The sequence below is a fragment of the Manis javanica genome, chromosome 5 (assembly GCF_040802235.1).
Source record: "Manis javanica isolate MJ-LG chromosome 5, MJ_LKY, whole genome shotgun sequence".
Classification (NCBI taxonomy): Eukaryota; Metazoa; Chordata; class Mammalia; order Pholidota; family Manidae; genus Manis; species Manis javanica.
Genome location: NC_133160.1, coordinates 44,324,881 through 44,345,205, shown reverse-complemented (window position 1 = coordinate 44,345,205; position 20,325 = coordinate 44,324,881). Strand labels below are relative to the sequence as shown.

Sequence of the window (20,325 nt, the reverse complement as noted above, 5' to 3'; positions counted from 1 at the left end):
GGCAGGGGCAGGCAGCCACAACTGATTTTCCTGTTGGCAATCAAGTGGTTTATCTGTTTCAAGAGTCACTCTTCCAATCCATGTGCTACTTTCCAGGCTGACAGAGCAAGGGCTCTTCTGGGAAGTGCCCACAAGTGTAGTGTTTTCCTTAGTCAAAGGGAGGTACCAGATTGCTGGCTGCAACCTGCCAGCTCAATTATTTGCCCCCTTTGGTGATTCACTGTTGAGGCTGCCATGCCTCCAAAATGGTTGAAGAAGTGCAGGACCACAGACAGCAGACAGCTGAGGCTAGTACTTGCTAGTCTCTTACTGACCAACTTCCATCCTAGCCTCTGACGCAATAAAGATCTTCCTACCAGCAACCAAATCACAATGCTCCCAACAGAACTCTGACATTTCCACAAAGGCCAATAGCTTTTGAGCAATCTGTCTAACAGGCAAAAGCTGAACCCCACACCCCAGATAACCACCATCCCATCTATTGGGTGATCGCAATGCCTCCTTACCAATGACAAGCACAGCACTACTCACATCTTACTGTCTCCTGGACAAACCCTACAGAGATATCCAATCACCAAATTGTAACCAGTTTTGGACAGCATCTACCCTAGGTCTACCCCTTCTTCTACCAGCCCTCCTCAGCCACACAGCCCAAGGCTAACCTTCCCCTCCCAGAGTTGCTTTCCAAAGCTCCTCTGGGCATGTTCCCCCTTGCTGCAGCATCCTAAAAGAATCTAATTTTGTGTTATGTGTGACTGAAGTGTCTTCCTGGTCATCTCTGATTGGTGGGCTTTGAAGCCTAAGAATACTATTTTATTGGGAAGGATAAGTTTTGACTCACCTCCAGTGGGGGCACAGATGATTGGACTGCAGGGTGGTTTTAGTTCTTTGTGATCCCTGCCAGCAGCCCTTTCCTCTCCTGGCACCCCAAATAAACATGTGATCTAGGTCCAAAACTTCTTGTTATACAATCAAAGCTTCAAAAATAACCTCAGCCCTGTTCTCCAAGCAAATTACCTCTCTGAAGACCCTAGAAATTTAGAAGCCTAGATCTACACCTTCCCTTCTTCTACCAGCTCTCCTCAGCAGCCCTCTCAAGACCCTAGAAATTTCTCATGCTCATTTCTCCTTGGCTTAGGATTCATGAGATCTGGCCTTGGGAATTGCTTTGAGCAACAGAATGTGATGGAGGTGACGCTATGCCAATGGGGAGCCTAGGGCAGTTTCTGATTGATCTCTTGGACCCTATCCAGCTGCCAGTAAATAAACCTGGGCTAGCCTGATGGAGGATGGCAGAGCATGTAGCCCAATTGCTTGCACTGCCAAAAGCCAAGCTGTCTGGCTGCCAACAACTAATTACATACACATTAGGAAGCCCAGTCATGACCAGAAGAACCACCCAACTGAGCCCAACAAAAATTGCTGACCAACAGAACCATGAGCTAAAGAAGTGGTTTAAATTTAGGTTTAAACTCCTCAAATGCCATTTATTACATAGCAAAAGCTAACTGGTGCAATATCATTCCTTTGAGAGCTGAGCTGAGATCAGTTAATGGGCCCTGAGGATGGTTAGTTGTTACTCAAAGTATGCTGCTTTGCAAACTGTAAAGTATTCTGTGAAAAGGAGAGATTTGTGGTCAGTGTTGTAAACTCAGTGATTATACTTCCCATGTGGAGAGTTATGGTCCAGATTAGTGTATTTAAAGTCTGTGAGGAAACCTGCATTTAGAAAATAAGCATACAATAACTTCATATTGAAAAACAGTTTGGGAAATATTGACCTAGGTCAATAAATGAGCCCAGGTTTCCAATCTGTAGACCACAGACCAGGTCAGAACCCTAAGAGGGTCGGGTGTCTGGGCATGGCCGCTGGAGGAGTGGGCAGTGAAGAAGGAGCTCCCATATTCTGAAACAGATCGGGAATCACTGCTTTCAGTTTCAGATTGCCTGGATGCTGTTTGCAATTGTATCTGTTGAGGCCACAAGATTAGCCACAGATAAAAGTGATGTGAAGTGTCCCAAGAAAAGGGCTGAAATAAGACAAGTGCTGGCTCCAGAAAGTGGATGAGCTACTTGGCAGTAATTGCCAAAATTCTATATTTACAGAAAACTGGCACTTCGTAAATACCAAGCTGTGCTATTTATATAGCTGTTTCTCAATATATGTGGGAATTCTGTAATTATCACAAGTGCTATTCAAAGACTTCTGGAATCTCAGACAAATGAGGGTAACAGATAGAGCTGGCTGAGCCCTGCAAACATTGCTAGCTGCTCAGGTGAGAGCAAAGGGTCAAGGCACGGTCCAGGCCCGAGCCGTGACTCACGTCTGGCCTAGGGGTGCTTCACTTTGGGGTATGGACAAGGCAACGGTGAGAGCAGGCCCCCAGTCACTCAGGGGTCTGGACATGGAGGGATGTGACACCTGTCCAAGGATGCCCAGCTTACCTGGCCTTGGACTTGAGGCTGGCTGATGCTACCCTGAGAGCACAGCCCCAGCCCCATGTCCCTCCCTCCAGGAACTCCCTGGGTTCCCTGGCAGTTTGTAGGAATCAAGTTGTTTCTAGAATAAACACTGAGAAAACTGATCAAACAACGTGCCCACTGATCAAGACTGGAGTCCCTTCCAGAGTCATCATTCAAGTCATTGTCACAGGAAGGGAGCCTCCCTTCCCCAGCTCTGTCACTCAAGCTGTGTGCCCTGGGCAAGTTGCTTAAATTCTCTGTGCCTCAATTTGCTCACCTGTGAAAGGAAAGAAAACCTACATTATGAGGGCAAGTCATTTACCCTGTCAGAGCCTTACTCATTCATCTGCAAAATGGGAATGAGAAAGGTCATGAGACAGGACACACTAATGTACCCACCAGCACTTGGAAAGCTGCTTGGGCCTCTCACTACTGTGATGTTTCCCAGTACATGTTTTACAAGATGTCAGACTCCTAGGAGATGAGGCCTATGCTTCTCTATCCCTCCCTGTCTCCATTCTGCAACTCTCAGTTACAAAGCTCTCAGCAAATATTTCTTCCTTTGATTGACCCCAAGGTAGTTACGCATACACTGGTCTGAACATAACAGAAGCAATTGTTCCCTTGCACTAGTGACTTCTCCTGGCCTCAGTGTGCTCATTTATAAGATGGGGAGAATGCCAGACACTGGGAGGATTGAAGGAGAGGGTCTGTGGGAGAGACCAGCAGTCTTTTCCCCACACAGTAGAGCCCCGCCAATGCCACCCCCCTCCTCTTTCTCTTCATGGCCTGGGAGCAGAACCACACCTGTCACAGTTCTCTTTCTCCCACTCTTCCTTGTATGCATCTTCATAGGAGATAAGAGATTCCTAATTACTTGGTTGAATTTTCTTTGCACTTCAGGAAAACCCTCTGATGCACTTGGACCACTGGGTCCATTTGTGCCTGAAAAATGAGATGGGGGTGTCAGTGGCCTATAAGCCTGGTGGGCACCCTTATGGCAGAGGAGCAAACAGCAGGTGACCTCCCTGCTCTGCTGCCACCCTGAGGCCTGTGCATGGGCAGAACTGCTGCGACGACCATGCATGGAGGAGCTGGACCATGGGCAGGTTGAGTCAGGCAGTGTCTGGCATCTTGCTCCTTGCTATTAATACTGATGTGGGGGCAGTGGTTCCTGTTCCTCTGCAGGAGCCCTACGCCTATTATGGAGCAGCTTTGGGCCTTTGCTCTGCCAGTGCTGGTCACATGACTTCATCTAACCCCAGGGCCATGGAGATGTGCCTGTGAAAAGGCGCACAGCCTCCCAGAGTACCCCGTGACAGCCCAGTGCTCAAGCTGGTGAGTTTCACCTCCTGCCTGGTGAGTTTCAGTTGGGCAATATCGAGACTGCTGCGTGTTTTCTGGAACTTCAGGGTCCTCCGAAGGGCTATGTCCTGGGGAATTGGACAATGTCATGTCTGTCCACAGGTGGATGCTTGAAGGCACTCAGGAGTCTTTTTATCTTTTAATGTAAGTTGGATTAGACCTTGAGAACATCTTCCTCACTTAAAGGTAAAGAAGCCAAGGTCCCCAAGGGCAAGTGACTTGCTCAGTCATAGAGCTGGTCAGTGGTGGCTGTGGCACAGAACGGCCCACCACCTTCGTGCCACCATAGAAATCAACAAGCTTAAGATACATCCTTGCCTCAGTCATTCTTTCCTTTGGCGAATGGGTTTGATGTCATCCCCCATTTACCCCAAAGACAGACAGAGACCCTCAGCACTCCAGTGATCTGAAGGTATTCGAAGCCACCTGGCTGTCCTTTTGATGCCCAGTGAGTATGATTTCTCTGTAGTTTGTGATTAGAAACATGACAATGGAAAACAACTGAAGTCTCTGCCACGTCTTGCAGGAGCCCCCCTTCATTCCCTTCCCTTCCCATGCTGTGTCTCCATGCCAACACCATCTCTAGATCAAGCAAATGTGAATACATTCGCAAAAGAGCTTTTCCTTTCTTACGATTTTTTTATAAGAGCCAGCTAATTTTATAAGGGATGACACAGTAAATCATCTCTTTAGTCATGCTGAGCTCTTTCTAGTTTGAACAGATTCCTCTCTGAACTGACTTGTCTATTTACTATAGGAAGGGAGAAAAGAGGATTCACTTTTTGCCATTTTTGGTATAGAAAAATCTGGTTTCCTTGCCAGCAAAGAGTAGAGGGAAATTTCCAGGCAGCAGGATGTTAGTGTGCATGCACAAGCAAGAACAGACATGTGTAACAAACTGCATAAGACAGCGGTATAGATGGTCAACCTGGATTCAAAGGAAGGGAGGTGCTCCAGGTACCCAAGGTGCTATGGACTAGAAATGTCTGAGGATCAGGAGGAAGACCTGTGGGCTGAAGTGTGGTCAGTGGTGGAGCAGCTAGGAGATGAGTCTGGAGAGGCAGGGGCCTGGAAAATGCCGAACATGTGCATCCTGATCCCCGTGTGTTTCTAAAGGATCACCTGGGCCACTCGATGGAATATAGACTTGACGGTGAGATCCCAGTCCAGGTGAGGTAGGATAGCGGCCTGGAGAATGGCCGTGCTCTGGAGATATTGAGAGAGGAGATGGGATGGAGACACAGGTTGGAGGTGGAATGGCCAGGACTCACTGGTGGGTGGGATGGGAGAGAAATCAAGGCTGACTCCTAAGACGAGCAACTCAGTGGGTCGTGGTGACAACTGCTAAGACGGTCAAAGCATAAGTGGGCTTGCAGGGGAGAATGAAAGGTTGCTAACTTTTAAAAACTCATAGCTCCATTTTAAACTACATTCTGACTCCACGCCTGCCCATTCTCCCTTTCCAGTGGGGTGCTGAGTTGTCAAAGGAGACGTTGAAAACACATACACACACATACCTTTATTTGTCCCGAATCCCAGTTTAAGTAGTTGTGCCTAATATGTTAAAAATTACTTCCTCTTACCTTTTAAAGAAGGGTTGTAGTATCCATAATATGCATAAGTGTGTGCAATGTGTGCATTCAGATGTGTTGTATGTGCATATGAGCATGGGGACAAAATTACCCTGAGATCTGCCCTCTACATAGGAGAGTAATGGCTCTTGCCTCAAGCCAACTCTGTCAAACAAAAAAGCAATGAATTTGAATGAATTTAGGGCTGTGTCCAGGGAGGATGAGAGGGTCCAGCACAGGCCAAAACTGCTGGTCCCATCACAGCTTCAGGTGCTGAAAAGCACTGTACTTCCTGCCAAAAATACATGGCTGCCTTAATCCCTGCAGTCCACAGCACAGAGAGGACAGTTGTTATAAGTTCAAGAAGGGAAGAATTAGATTCTCAGGTTTCTACCTTCGTGCATAAAATGAGAACAATAATGAAGTAGCTGACAAGACAGATTCCCTGTTACCTTTGGAATCTACTCCTGAGCAAGGAACAGGGCATCCTGGTGTCCTGAGGCTACATCCCAAGTATCAGTGGAAGGCACCCCAACCAAAGGCCAAAGAATGAGGCCCCATTTGGACCTAATTTATATTCTAGCTTTGAGATTTCTAGATGAAAGAGATGTCTACATCAAGACATCTATTTGCAAACAGCTCCTAGGATGCTTGGGAGAAATGTGAAGAGAGCCTTAGGAAATGAGATTCTCAAAGTGAGTCCATAGTCAAGGTCACACGCCCTGCGGGGGAAAGCCAGGTAAGGGGGAAGCACTGTGGGCCCTGGCTTATACCAGGAGGGGTTGATGTTTGAGTTTATTCCAAATGTCTTCCAAACAGGCAACTTGGGAACTAGTTCCAAATTTCCCAATGAAAGAGGTGGGGCCAGTCATCTCTGAGGGTCCCTGAGGTTTCTTAAAATGTGAGAATGAGAGAGCAGGAGCGGTGGGAACCATTCCGGAATATCTTCAGGAGCCTTTGAAGGGAGCAAGAAGCTCTCTGGAATCAGGGCGATGGAGGGGTGGGGGTGGAGTCCTGGCATCTGGGAGGGACAGGCCTATTTCCTGTATCACCCCCTGGCTGAATGGGCTTAGGGAACCAAAGCTACAACCCCCAAACCCTACCTCTGCCTGTCCTGAACTGATAAAGATGTTTGGGTGCCTTGCCCATGCAGGCACTGCCTTTTTAGGTGAAATAATACCTCAGTAGACAGAGGCCAACCCGTAGGGAAAGAATTTAACTTAACGGAGTTAGAGAACATTGTGACCACGTTTGTTTAGATGTTATGTCTCTGTGCAAATGTTCAGAAAGGACTCTGAGTCATTGTAAAACCATGAAACAGACGCATCTTTGCAAGGGAGGGTCTTCTGTCACTGGATCTTTGCATTGTCTCAGCTGCCTGGATGAGGCATGTACCTGAAGCAGGCAGTCCTGGGTTCCCTTTAACTCTCTCTCCCCTGCCTTGTATGCTGCGGTATCCTGAGTATTTTAACTCAGTGTATTTCTTTCAGTGAAGATCCATTGCACAACAGAACTCCTGTGAGGGAGATGGTAGCCTCTCATCCCCATTCACAGGTGGGGAAACTGAGGCCCAGAGGATGGAAGATCACACAGAAAGTATGTGGCCAAGTCAGGATTTGAACTCTTGACCCCCACACTAATCCTGAGATGTGGTAGAACTTGTCAAGTCCAAAGTCAGATGCCTTGCTGAAGGGAACACATGCTGTGGGACAAGACCTTAGCGATTCCCAGATCATGGCATAGGAAAGGAATACAATGTGGGGCTGAATAGAAAGCCAAGTTGCCTGGAGAGGGGGCGCAAGGTGACACAGCACACCGGAGGGGGGTGCTGAAAGTCCTTCCACGTGGAGTGTGGGAGTGTGTCCTGCAGTCTCCCCACTGTTCACTTGCTGACAGGATAGCATCTTCCCTGCTCCCCCACCCCTATTGGTTTAGACAGACTGAGGGAAGCTACAGGACAGCCTGCCAAATAAGTCTCTGGAGTTCCCAGCCGGGTGAAGTCACACACAGGACACTTGCTGGCACAGGACTCACATGCCAAGCCCATGTGTGGGAGGAGGTGGTGCTGCCAAAAGACCCAAGGAAGGGCTGGCCAGGATCTTCAGGATGAGCTCAAATTTGGACCCAGAGGCAAGTCTGCTTCTATCTGGGAGGCCCAGCAGTAATGTGTTGTGCAGACCTTATCAGTACGTGCCTCCAGCCCTGGCACTCACGTTCCTGACATGCCAGCTGGACAACTTCTGCCTGTCCCTGGAGGCTTTGTGCAGCTCCCCTCCCATGGCAGTGAGCCCTGAGCCAGTGACCAACAGGAGGTGGGAGTTCCACTGCAGCCCCCTTCCCCTCTGTTGGGATAATTGGAGGGGCATGTCCTCACTACCTGCCAGTGCCCATGGGGTTAAGCTGCTGCCCACAGGGGTGACTCCTTACCCCACAGCCTTCACTGGCTGCCTTCCCCCCTTTGCCTCCCTCCCCAGGGTACTCCTGGGATCATCCCCTAAAGGCAGCACCTGTCCTGGACTCGTACTCAGGCAGCCCTACCTTAGACATGTGTCTTGGCCCCAGGAAGCTCTTCTGGTGAAGAACAGGCTGCAAATCTGGGTTCCTGGGTTCCTTCTGGGATTTAAGGTCAGGTTTTTCGTTAAACTTGAACCCCCTATCTGGAGTTTCTATATTACATCAGCAGCAGGGCAGGGGGTGATGACAGATAGAGGAAATAAAAACCAAAGTTCTCTCTGGATAACATTTATTCTGATGTCTCAAGGCATGATAAACAGCAGGTCTTGTACTGAGGCTCTCCAGAGAACAGAATCATGAGGAAACTATTGACAAAGAGCAAGACCACTGAACACCAACATTTAAAACACATGGAGTGTGTTCTGATAAATTAGAGCATTTCATTGACTATTTGATTCAGATTGATCTGTTTCTTATTTGCTGAAGACTAGTTCTTGAAGCTAAGACATGATAAATCCAAACAGCAGCACCTCACTGCTTACTTAGCTTTTGAATTTACACTTTTCAGAGGAAAAAATACTACAAAATTGTAGCTCATCAATACATAACTATTGAACATAAATTGGGACTGTTGGCAAAGTCATCCCAGAGGAACAGAGAAGTAAAGTTTATTTTCTATATAACAAAATAAATTAATATAAAATATCTAGAATGGGGTCGAGTGGGCCGAGTAACAAACTAGGTAGGCAAGATGAGGAGGCACACGTCGGCTGCAGGGGCCTGGTCCGCATGGGGAGACATCACTGCACTGTGTTCAGGACATGAGCCATGAGAAGGAGATCAGCTCATGTTGTACGCTGGTTGGTGGGTGCCTAGGAGGGACTGGAGTCCAGGATTCTGCATCTCCTGGAGCCTTGTGAGTTTCAGAGAGGGGTCTAATGGGCACAATAGTAAGGGCAGGTAAAACTATTCAGGCTGTACCTCAGAAGCAGAACTAAATACCAGGATCCCAGTGCAAGCTTCCACTGGGAGGGGGACTCCCAGGCGCTTTCAATAGATAAGCAGGAAAATGACTTGGGGTAGGTCAGGCAACTAACTAATCAAGGTGTTATCAGGCAAGTGCTGGGTGGGCACCTAAGCTTATTCCTGTTCAGACAACTCTGTGAGACAAGGTGGAACATGTCTTTCATTTAGTCCAACCGAGGCACAGGAGACTGAAGCATTTACCCACTGACCCCTCTCCTTTGAGCTGTCCTGCATTCTGGTAGAATGGGCTCTGGGGGCCAGAGGAGCTCAGAGCCCCGGAGGTTGAAAGCTGGCTGTTGGGCAGGCATACTCAAGCTTCGAGCACTACCAGGGTCCGGGGGTGTAATCTGTGCAATGTCACTTGGCTGAAGCGTGGCACACCTGCCTGTCTCTACTTCTCAAAGCATCCTGAAGCAGCGATTGCTGCATGTACCTCCAGGGACAGGTGGGGGAATCAAGGCTTGGCAGGGCAAAGCAACATGCCCATGGCTACATAGCTAATAAGTGGAAAAGCCAGGCCTGAGAGTCAGATGGTTTCATTCAAAATGCACACCCTAACCATCATGCTTTATATCCCACACAGGGGTCCTGGTGAATCAATCCCTCAGCAGGCCTGCCGGCCTCATGGTTGGGCCTAGGCCTTCTGAAGTAAGTCTCAGGAGCAAGGAGTGGGGAGCAGTAACTGGAGATCTATTGAAACATAATAATTTACTCTGTTTGTGCTAATCCTCTCTGGACACCAGCTTTAGCTTTGTGTTGACACTGACAAATTAAGGACATGCTCAGCACTTTTCCAAGAGTAAACATCAAATTCCACAAGCTCGTCTAATCATTTTTCTCTTCCAGGGTGAAATCCCTTAACTAAACATGTCTGCCTGGCAAGTGCACTTGCTGACCAGATCACATAGGTCCCCTTAAATTTCAGACCCCCTGCAGCCCTTTCTCCCTGGGCTTGATGAAAACTTCAGCTGCAGAGGGGCCTTGGGGACCCCTGTTCTGTTGCTCATGAGGACGGGGCTCTGGATGGATCTGGCTCTGGTCACATGACAGGAGGTGCTTTGTGACGTGTTAAGCACAGGTGAGCTGCCCTTAGACGGTTGTAGGATGGGGAGAAGGTGAAGGCCAAAAACGTTAACATTTAATGAGCACCTACTTTGTGTTCCCACTTTACAGATGTGAAAATTGAGGTCAGAAATTCTGTGACTTGTTCCAAAGTGCTGAGCTTGCTGGTGATGAAGGAGTTTTCTCACTCTTAATTTGGCTGTCCTTCCTCCTCATTGGAACACCCCATCGTGCCCTGGTGGCTGGCAGTACCTTCCCTGCATCCTGTTTGTCTGAACTGCTAAGTCCCGCCCATCCCTTAAGAGGACAGACTGAAGGAGAAGTGCCTCTGTGTGGGCCACCTTCTGTCCTTGCTATCTCTGCTTAATTTCAAGCTGACAACATAAGCCACAGGAGGGAAGAAGATGAATTAAAATTCATAGGTTGGCAGACCGTCTTCGGCAACCCCATACCACATGTGGCTATTTGACTTCATATTAATTAATATGAAATAAAATAAAAGATCAGTTCCTCAGTCACACTAACCACATTTCACCTGCTCAGCTGTCAAGTAGCCAGCAGCTACCAGCTGGACAGTGCAGCTAGAGAACATTTCCATCAGCAAAGAAAGTTCTGTTAAATAGTGCTGGCCTATAAAAGTAAAATTGAGTCTCAGAGCCAAAAAAGCAAAGGGATAACCTTGGAGAAACAAAAATAGTAACCCCCGGGGCTGAGAAGGACTGTGAGCTTTGATATGCAAAGCTGCCTCTCCAAGAGCTGGTGAGGGACAAGGGCCTCCTCCACCTCCTGCTGGTACTCTGTCCTTTTTGCACCCTAAGAACCAGCTATTGCATCAAACAGTTTATTCTTTGGCACTTAACAAAAGCAATCTGGGCCCCAGGGAGGGAGCACATCCAGAGAACTACTCCTCCAGATATTAAAATTAAACAGCAGAGATAAGTGGAAGGAGCTCAGGTCACAGGAAATGATGTCCACTTGGGAGGCCCCTTCCAGAGAGCCCCTCCCCAGGACTGGAAGTCCAGAGGAGTAAGGTAGCCCTTCCCACCTGGGACTTGGGCTCGCCCCAGAAAGCCCCCCACTCAGCTTCTCCAAGAACACATCCAAGTTAGCCTTCACTGCTGCTCTGGGTGGGGAGGGTAGCCTTGGATGAGGGCTGCAGAACTCAGATTCCTCTGTCTGGAGCTGTCCCAGCCTTGGCACCTCCTGAAGGAATGAATCCCTGTGCTTCAGTCATGCTGATTGGTTATTACCTGACACAGGGAAGTCAACCCATCGGCTGGTGACCACAGTCAGGCAGGAAAAAACTGAGCCAGGCCAAGTGGAGACTTAGGAGGCTATACTCTAGGTAGGGAGGGAGCAAGCACAGCAGGTGAACCAAGAGGACCCCAAGTAGGGTCAGGGCCAGTGAGGAGCAGAGACTGGACAGGAGGATGAGATGGAGACATCCAGGTCATCCAGGCACTCTGCTAGGCTAGGAATACCACCACAGGGAGGAAATACAGAATGGACTGAGATAAAGCACAAATCCAGAGGACAATGGTGTGTGAATACCCTCCCTCCTCCCCCTCCCATCCCGATCACTTTCACTCCCTCTAACCCCAAGGCCTTCCTCCATGCCAACTGGCTTCCCCTGCAGCTTTGCAGAACAAGGAGGTCTTAATGGAATTATGAGACAGAAATTAGCAAATTCTTGAATTTAAAAAGCTGATCTGGGAATGAGACACAATGTGGATTCAGGCTCACAGAACCAAGTTTCTCCAATTCCCAAACCAGATTAAAAATTCTCTGGACTGGAGGAGAAGAGAAATGTGCACTAGGGGTTTGGGGGAGACCAATGATGTTGGGGTCAAGCCCTAAACATCGTTATTTGGGGACGTCATAGGGTTGACATCATTGCCATTCCTGGAGAGTCTGCATGTGTGGAAGCTCTGGCCTGACGTCCCAGTACAAGAATCTTGCCTGTACTTCCTAAATGCCCCACCCTGGACAGAACCCACCTCCTGTAATGGGCACAAACACTGAAGTTTAATGGAGATTGGAAGGGAGTCCCCACCACTGGCCAGAGCAGGCCTGTGGCAGATGGCAGGGGAAGGGAGCCTGGTGTGGCCCAAATGGCAGCCACCCTAGCAGCTCCACGAGGAAGAAGTCCCTTCTGTGCCCACAGAGTCAACATTCAAGCTTCCTATGGGGCTTCTTGGAGCATGTCTAGATTTTAAAATATGCAGATGGACATCAGAAACATTCTCACTGATTTCTTTCCTGGGCTGGTCCGAGTTGCTGGACCAGTTAGGAGCCCAACTTCCACAGAGGCTCCCTTGGCCTTTGTAAGGTCTTTGCCTTTGTAAGGGCTGTACAATCATTTTGAGGAACATAGTAAGTACCCTATACACCGCCTCACACACAAATTTGTAGGAACATGTGCCTACAGGGACAGGGCGATTACATTCACGTGCGGAAAGAAGGCTTGAAGGTCAGGGAAGCTGACAAAGTTAACAGAGCGTATTTATTTCTGCTGTGGAGGTTAATTTATTAAGGATAGGCCCATTCTGAGCAAGAATTTCAAATGTTGATCATTTAAAGCTTCTCCTACTAGAAGAGAAAATGTGTAGTTTGGCTTATAATCTCAAAGATTCAACTACCTACATGAGGTATGATCAGCAAAATTTCACAGACTATTTATAAATCACAAATAAACTATGATCCTAGAAGATTATTCACAGGCATCTTCCTCTATTGGGGGAGTCTCCCTGAGTTTATAAGGTGCAAATTTCCTCACAGATAGGACATAGTGCCTCAACATTTTAACAGATTGGTTACCAAGTAAGTTCTAAGACAAGTGTGTTTTCTCGGGGATATTCACTGTTGATAAAGATATACAAATGATGGGTTTCCACACTAGATAGGAACCCATAGAAGAAAAACAGTCAGAAAGAACAGAAATTATTTTTTTAAGTGTATTCCTGGGATTTAGAGTTTCTGAAGTTCACAAAACTAGAAAGTTCCAAGGGAAAAAATGAAAGTTACTGGGCTGGGAAAGTTCAACCATAAATGGCTGTTGGATTTCCACAAAGCTCACACAAAAGGGGGAGGCATTTGAATGAAAGAAAAGAAAGAGAGAAGCAAGCTTTGATATCTAAGAGTTAAAAGATTGTTTTAGGGGGGTCCTCAGACCCATCTGTGTCCACAGACCAGTACCCGGCTGGTTGAAAGCTGTGAGCTTTACAGGGCCCTACGTGCAAAGCAAAACTCAAGGGGACTAAACGGAATGGGGAAGTTCGGGTTTGGATGCAAATGCTCAGCTTAACAGGATTTTGAGTATGGTCTGAAGGGACTCCCTGGTTGAGATCCAAAATTACAGCCAGTTAATTCCATGAAAGGACAGCCCCACAGCCCTCTCTCTGGGGCAGTCGGGATGGCAGGACACACCTCTGGCCCCTCCCCTCACTGGACAAGGCCCACCAGGGTCTCAGGGGCCTAGAGACAGCTGGTTCACATTCCCACCACCCCTCCCCAGCCTGAGTGCTCCTTAGGGTGCTGGGACTCTGGGACTGCTGCACAGATGGCCCTGAGCCACTTTCTGTGGCCTACCTGGGTCTTTCTCCCATGATTGGAGGGCAGAACACTTGGGGTCCTCTCTGGCCATGCCTGACGCTATTCCCTGGGCAAGGAGGGACTGTAAGATCAGGAATCTGCTTCCCACCATTTCCCACGTGGAAGCTGAGTCACTTCACAGTGCCTCCTAGGGGCGGGCCCCCACCCCTGGCCTCTCCACACCCTCAGCTTCTGCTCACTGCAGACCCCCTGACTCACCAGTCTCTTCATCTTTGATCATGGGTTTCCTGTTCCTGCCTGGAATTCCTTTTCTCCCTTCTTTGGAAAGTGCCTACCCACTCTTCAAGTCCAGCTCAAATGCGGCTCCCAACACCAGACCATGCCTTCTCTGTGCTCCCACGCACGTGGCAGAGACCCAGTGGCCAGCACTCAGCATGTGGCAGGAGCTGTCCATGAGTGGGCCTCCTCACAAGACAGTGGGGCCGTGTAGGGTAGGCTGTATCTCAGGCTCCTAGAAGGGTCCGGCCCTGTGCTATCAGATTGCAGATGCTTAGCAACGCCTTCTAGACAACCGAGGGCAGAAAGTCGTACTTGGCTCCTGGCAGCTTTGCCTTGCACGTTCATCTATTTCCTGCTGACACTGAAATGCTACAGGTTTCCTCTGGCAGCGTTCCTTGTTGCATCCATTGACGTTCATCTAACAATTCTTGGGCATCCTAAATGCACTGGGCATCATGGTAGGTGAAGGACAAAAAGGATCACTCATTCCTGCACTGAATCATGCAATTTTTGTTGCTCAAAGCACCAGACACTATACAAAGGAGCTTCTCTCATGAGGCTTACATCCTCCTGGGGTTATGTTCTTGTAAGATAACGTAAGATTTGGTCCTTGACCTCAGTGAGGGCAGGCCCACCCTGACATGCGTCTCTGCCATATAGAAGAGGAGCTTTCCTCTGGTCTGAGCCTGGCTCCACCCTGCACTGCATCCCACCTGAGGATGCCCCAGGCGGCAAGTTCAAGCTTCTCTCCTGGGGTCTCTCCTCTCTGAGAGGCAGATCCGGGGAGGAGGGCTGCACCGGCCATGGCAGCAGGCATGGGTGATCTGGGCAGAGAATTCTGAAGTTCCATGAGCCTACGGCATGGTCTTGAAGGGTCAAATGCCCATCTTGGCCCCTGGACTCCTTGCCCTGTGATTTCTACAATGCAGGGCCCAGGGCAGGAGGTGACTATGGTATCAGTGAGGACCAAGTGCAAGCTACAGGCTTATGTCACTCCTTCAGGGCAGTGTCGAGGGGGATTATCTGTGCCCACTGTGCCTTCATGCCCCTGGGAATGTACCACCATAGGTGCAGAGCTCGACGGTGCCCTTGGCACAGTAAGAGCAAGGCAAAGTCACCCTGCTCTGCTTTCAGTTGCACTCGGAGCACCCTGAGGGGGATGGGGAGAAGGCACCCTGCCCGCTGCCGGCCACAGCACTGCCTGGGGAGGATGGAAGCTGTTTGTGCCCAGAGTGGAAGCTTGCATCTCACATGTTGAGCCATCAGGGTGCTAATGGCTCCAGGGGAATTCTGGACCCGACCCAGTGTCTGGGTCTCCTCAGCCATGAGACAAGGGAGCCTCCTTGGTGCCGAAGGGGGCAGCTGGCATCCGTATTAATTGCTCCCTGCATGTGACTCTCTTGAAGGGCAGGGAGGACTGCAAAGCGTCTGTTTTATCATTTGGTATTTTTAGAGAATGTCTTTGCTATAAAGGGACTTCTCATGCCTTTTTTTTGGGAGGAGGCTCCTGGGGGATTGGGCTAAGTGGGGAAAGGCTTGCAGAGTTGATTGCTGTCACCATGAAGGAAGTCAGGCTTAGGGCCGCTTATGGTCCAGAGAGGTCAAATATCTCATCAGAAGCTACACACAAAGCAAGGTCAGCAGAACTGGGTCATAAGCCCGCATCTGCTCCAACTCCAGAGCCCAGGGTGTGCCTCCTGACCTGCTCCAGGGGTGGATTGAGAAGTAAGTTCTCTGTCTGCGACCCTTGAGTCATGGTACACTGTGACAGCAATGGGATCTGGTGGAAAGGATGTGTGTGGCTTCTGAGGCTGGGGCATATGAGGCCTTGGAGCTTACTCCTCGTTCACTGTAGCCCACCCTCTCTGAGCCCTGGGCTGCCCCATGGGGCCATGCTGGAGGAGCCACACGGGAGCACTCTGGACAACAGTGCCAGCTGAGCTGGTCCTCTGGCCTGGACACCAGACAAGGGCATGTGGATGCCCTCTGGGAGGGGGTTCTCCAGCCCCACCACAGGCATCACCAGCAGACCCAACTGTCCCACCCCATATACTTGGTACGGCATTCCCTCCATGCCCTTTCTGAACTACTGACTCACAGAGTCCATGATCAGTAGAAGGGGTTACTGGGTATGTCACTAAATTTGGAGAATCTATTTTAAAGCAATAAATAACCAGAATGCAATTAAGAGAACCCTGGGGGAGAGTGAATAACGTGGAGATGGGAAAGCAGTGACACGCCCAGCATCTGGCCTGGGTCTTTCTGACTCTGCAGCTACTCCTTAGATCCATCTTCACATACACCCCCCCAAACTTCCCAAATGGGGATGAGGAAAAATCAAAGGCCTTCAATCTGGGTCTGCAGAGGAATACCAGAGTCATGGTGGATATTAAGATCCAGGACAAACTTTTACTGATCACCTACTGTGTGCCAGAAGTTCTTACATTTAACCCATCAATGGAACAAATTCTTTGTCCCTACCATGTGCCAGGAACAGGTCTGGGAACTGAGCCATGTACAAAACAAAGCCTCATTTGTTTAGGGGCATACATGTGAATGATGATGATGGGCAATAACAAATAAACGTGCAATATTATGACATGCTGTGATCAGTGATATGGAGAAAAATAAAGGTGGGTAAGAGACGTTTTAGACAAGTGGTATTTTAGAAAGGCTGGTGAGGAAGGGTTCCTCAATACAGTGGTGTTTGAGCAGAGAGAGAGCAAGGGTTAACAGTGGAAAGCAAGTCTGTTTTACCCCGGAGCCCATGCTTTGGGCACTGGTATCAACCAAAGAATATATACAGATTATCTTCCAGCTTACAAACTGGTGGCCTCAACAAGGGTACATTTGGAGATCACCCCCAACAGGGGTGAGGGGATGCACACCAAGTGTGTGGACAGGAGGAGGCGCCATGACTCTGTGGGCCCTCACTGTGCACCCACCCCAGCTGGGCCTCCCCTTCCAGCCCCTCCAGGCAGACCCACGGGAGGGGGACTCACACAGAGCACATGGAGGACCACTGCTCCCTGTCTTCTGTCCTCGTTGGTGAAGATGTCATTGGGGAACTCGTGCAGGGCTGAAGAAGGAGAGAGAAAACCAGCTCAGTACTGATGACAACATTCTCAGTGCTGGAGGTCTTTGGTGCTGCTGCCAGCCCTCATTTTAACATGCTGTCCATGAATTTGGATGAGAAAAATTACACCTTTATGCTCATTCATCTCTGACCGGAAAGTAGCGTTTTGTTCAGAAGGTAGGCAGTGATCCACAGGGGGTACCTGGGACTCTGCCTGCCTCAGGTGTTTTCATGACACCTTATCCTACCACACTTGGTGTGGTTCCGTTACCACATCAATGGTGGAGTGGTGTTCAGATCATTACTTATGTCTTAAGGTGCTAATGAGGAAATATGTGAACTACTGTCATGCATATTTATTTTATAATCCTTTGACAACTTCATTTAATATGCTGAGTTTCCTTTTGTAACCTTATGTATTTTATTGCATGCTTTGGAACATCTTTCTGAGCAGAAGTCTGTGGGTTCACTACATTACCAAGAAGGTCTATGGCACATACAGGGTTAAGGCCACTGCTCTAAATTGTCCCTCATTTCCCACTGTGCCTGCTCTAGCTTGGGGCCTCTGCTATGTGTCTATTACAACTCCCTCCCTGGTTTTGACTCCCTTTTGAACTTGACCCATATTTGCAACTGAACCAGAATATCAGCCACAGTGATGTTTATTCCCTCTTCCAGCTCCCAAATCTTCCATGTTGGGAGATGAAAGTCCAAGTCTGCAAACAGTTTTTCTGAAGCTAATCCAGGCTATTTCCCACTAGAACTTTCTTCTCCCTCTTTTTATACTTTGCATGTGTTCATTCATTTTGCACATGGGGCTAGGCTGTACATCTAGCACATAAAGCATGGCCCACTGAGCAATTACTGACTGAGCAGACACTGCATGCCAGGCGGCAGGTGAGCCAGGGGAAATTTAGCACCATTACATGTGTTCCCATGTTCATCAGACGGGAAGGTGTGCTATCCCCTGAACACATCTTGCATTTCCTTTCTTATATCTTTGTTCATTTATCTGCACAGATTTTATCATCAGCCTGGAATAGGGCCAATTGTCAACTGTGCCTCCTCTTCCTGCTGCTCATAAATACCAACCAACCTTCATGGTAGGGCCTTCATGGGGCCCATGCTCTCCTCTCTGGAGGACTGTCAGACCAGACTGCAGGAAGCTGCGGGGCCCTACCCTGCCCTCGGCCCCACCTTTAGTAGGTGTCACCAGCTGATGAGATGACCTTTCCCTCAGAGCTCTGCAAGGTCCACAACTCCTCCTCAGTGGGTCTGCGGGGAAACCATCACTGGTCAATGGGAGATGCACAAGATGGCACCTGCTTACCACTTGTCTTGTGTTAGGTTGCCCCAAAAGCAGACCCTCAGACAAGGATTTGGGGACATGTAGTTTATTTAGGAGGTGACCCCTGGAGATGCTGTGAATGAGGAGGCTGATGAGACCAGGGAGGGAGACAGTGGCATTAACAAGCAGGCGGGTGACTGCTTAGGGCACCTAGGGCCCAGACCTCCTGGGGATCCTGGACACTGCACAGAACACATACTAGGACTGCAGCCTGGTGGCCAGGGGTTTGTCCAAGACACAGCCTTTGGCTACTCTGTGGAAAGGCTCTGCTCTCTGCTTCCAGGGCACCACTGGATGAAGGCACTGTGCATTCTTGGTGGGAGCTGTGTGGGAGGCAGGCTGTACATCTAGCACATAAAGCATGGCCCACCTGCACATGACCAGCCAATCACACACATTAGTTTTATGTGATCCTTTAAGAGATGAGATGGGGTAGACACGGAAAGACAGGGATGTCATGATGGCCTCAGATGTCTCTCCAAGCTGAAGTTCTTCTAAATGGGCTGCCCTGAGTCCTTCCAATCAATGAAGGGGGGAAATGAGGGCAAGCCTGGAGGATTTCATCTGAGGACCAAATGCACCTACAAGCTGAAAATTACCAGGAGGGGATGAGAGTACACAGATCAAGCCAGAATTTCATCAGCCAGGTGTAGGCGCTGCAGTGATCCAGGCACCTCACTGAGATGTCTCTGTTCTAACATCTTCCCTCCACAGGCCCAACAACACTGGCTGTGCACTCTTGTTCGTTCTCCAGCCCCCTGATGATAAACAACTCTAGTTCCTCCTCCCTGAAACCCCCCTGCTGCAATGGTACCCACACAGGCAGACCTGGAGAGACCTGGCCTTTGCAGCCCCATCATTCTGGCCTGCTCTTCTTTCCCCACCTCTGGCTCTCCATCTGCTCACAGGAGGGCTTTCATTTTAAGAGATGCCCACTCAGGCTTTCTCCTTTGAACTTCTTTGAACACACTCTAAGTAAATGAGTTTTAGTCCAGATAACCACTCGATGGCTTTCACATTTCCCTCCCTTCCCCAAGAAATCCAGATGGGTCAGAAACATGAGAAATGTTCCTTTCTGCACACTTTGAAGCCCAGGAAATCAACAGCCTCTCTGGTGGGGAAGAGGACAAAGGTAAGGAGAGGAAAGGCCCCTGCAGGTCAGGCCTGTCCTGCACCCCAGACTTTCCTGCACTGACTGGTTCCCATATTTGCCTGCACTTGCCCAGACCTTGTGTTCCAATCTTTGCTTCTGAAAAAAAGGACAACCACTGCCCAAAGCTTTGCAGCTTCTCCTTTCTGAATAACTCCTTTGTTTGGTATAAATTTCAGTACCCTTGGGAAGGGAGGATTGGGCTGGGCTGGCTGGTGCGGACCAAATGGGTTGAGACGAAGCTTTGGATGGGCAGGACAACTGACATACTGTGTGCAAAGATGATAATGGTGCATGTTCATCGGGCTCTGGCTTCGGGCGGACACTGTGCCCTGCATGCGGCATCCTCTTTATCCTCACAGAGAGCCATTATTCCCACTTTGTAGAAGAGGAACCCAGGGCACAGAGGATTAGATACCACACTTGAAGATCCTCAGCCCGAAGCTGCAGAGCAGGGCCACACATCCAGCAACGGCAGGCTGATGATGCCCCTCGCAGCTGCCATCCCAGCTCCTGGTGCCCATGTGCATGCTTACCCTGCCAGCTGACTTCTTCCTTGCAGGGACATCCTCCAAGCAGGGCACTGAACTGATCTACATTCTACCACTCTGCACTGGGGGGAGACAAGTGGATGCTTTTGTTCTTCGCATTTCTTTTGTGTAGCTGCCCCAGGGCTTTGCTGCACTGGCCAGTTCAGAGTTTAAATATGACAATCCTATTGCGCTCTCATTCCCAGAGCTGGAGATGGGGTTGTGCGCCAAGTTAATGATGGCTCACAATAGCCATGACCCTCAGGGAACAGTGGTGGGTGTCACGCAAAACAGTTGCACGTGAGGACTGCTTACCATCAGTGAGGAGGAGAGGGTGGGACAGAGGTACATTCTGTGCCTGATATGTGGAAGCTGGCTACTTTATTTCCTGCTCCTCAGGCTTTCTACATGAGGAGAAAGGTGGCTTTGAGTGCACATGGGCTGAAAGC

At 49.2% G+C, this 20,325-nt stretch overlaps 1 protein-coding gene across 1 annotated transcript in view; it reads right to left on the bottom strand.

Annotated features, from left to right (window-relative positions):
• Positions 1 to 20,325, bottom strand: part of SLC24A3 (solute carrier family 24 member 3) — a 444,494-nt gene that overhangs the window by 147,962 nt on the left and 276,207 nt on the right. The window contains exon 3 of the mRNA XM_017666356.3: positions 16,775 to 16,851. Within this exon, the coding sequence (XP_017521845.3) occupies positions 16,775 to 16,851 (77 nt within the window). The remainder of the gene's footprint in view (positions 1 to 16,774; positions 16,852 to 20,325) is intronic.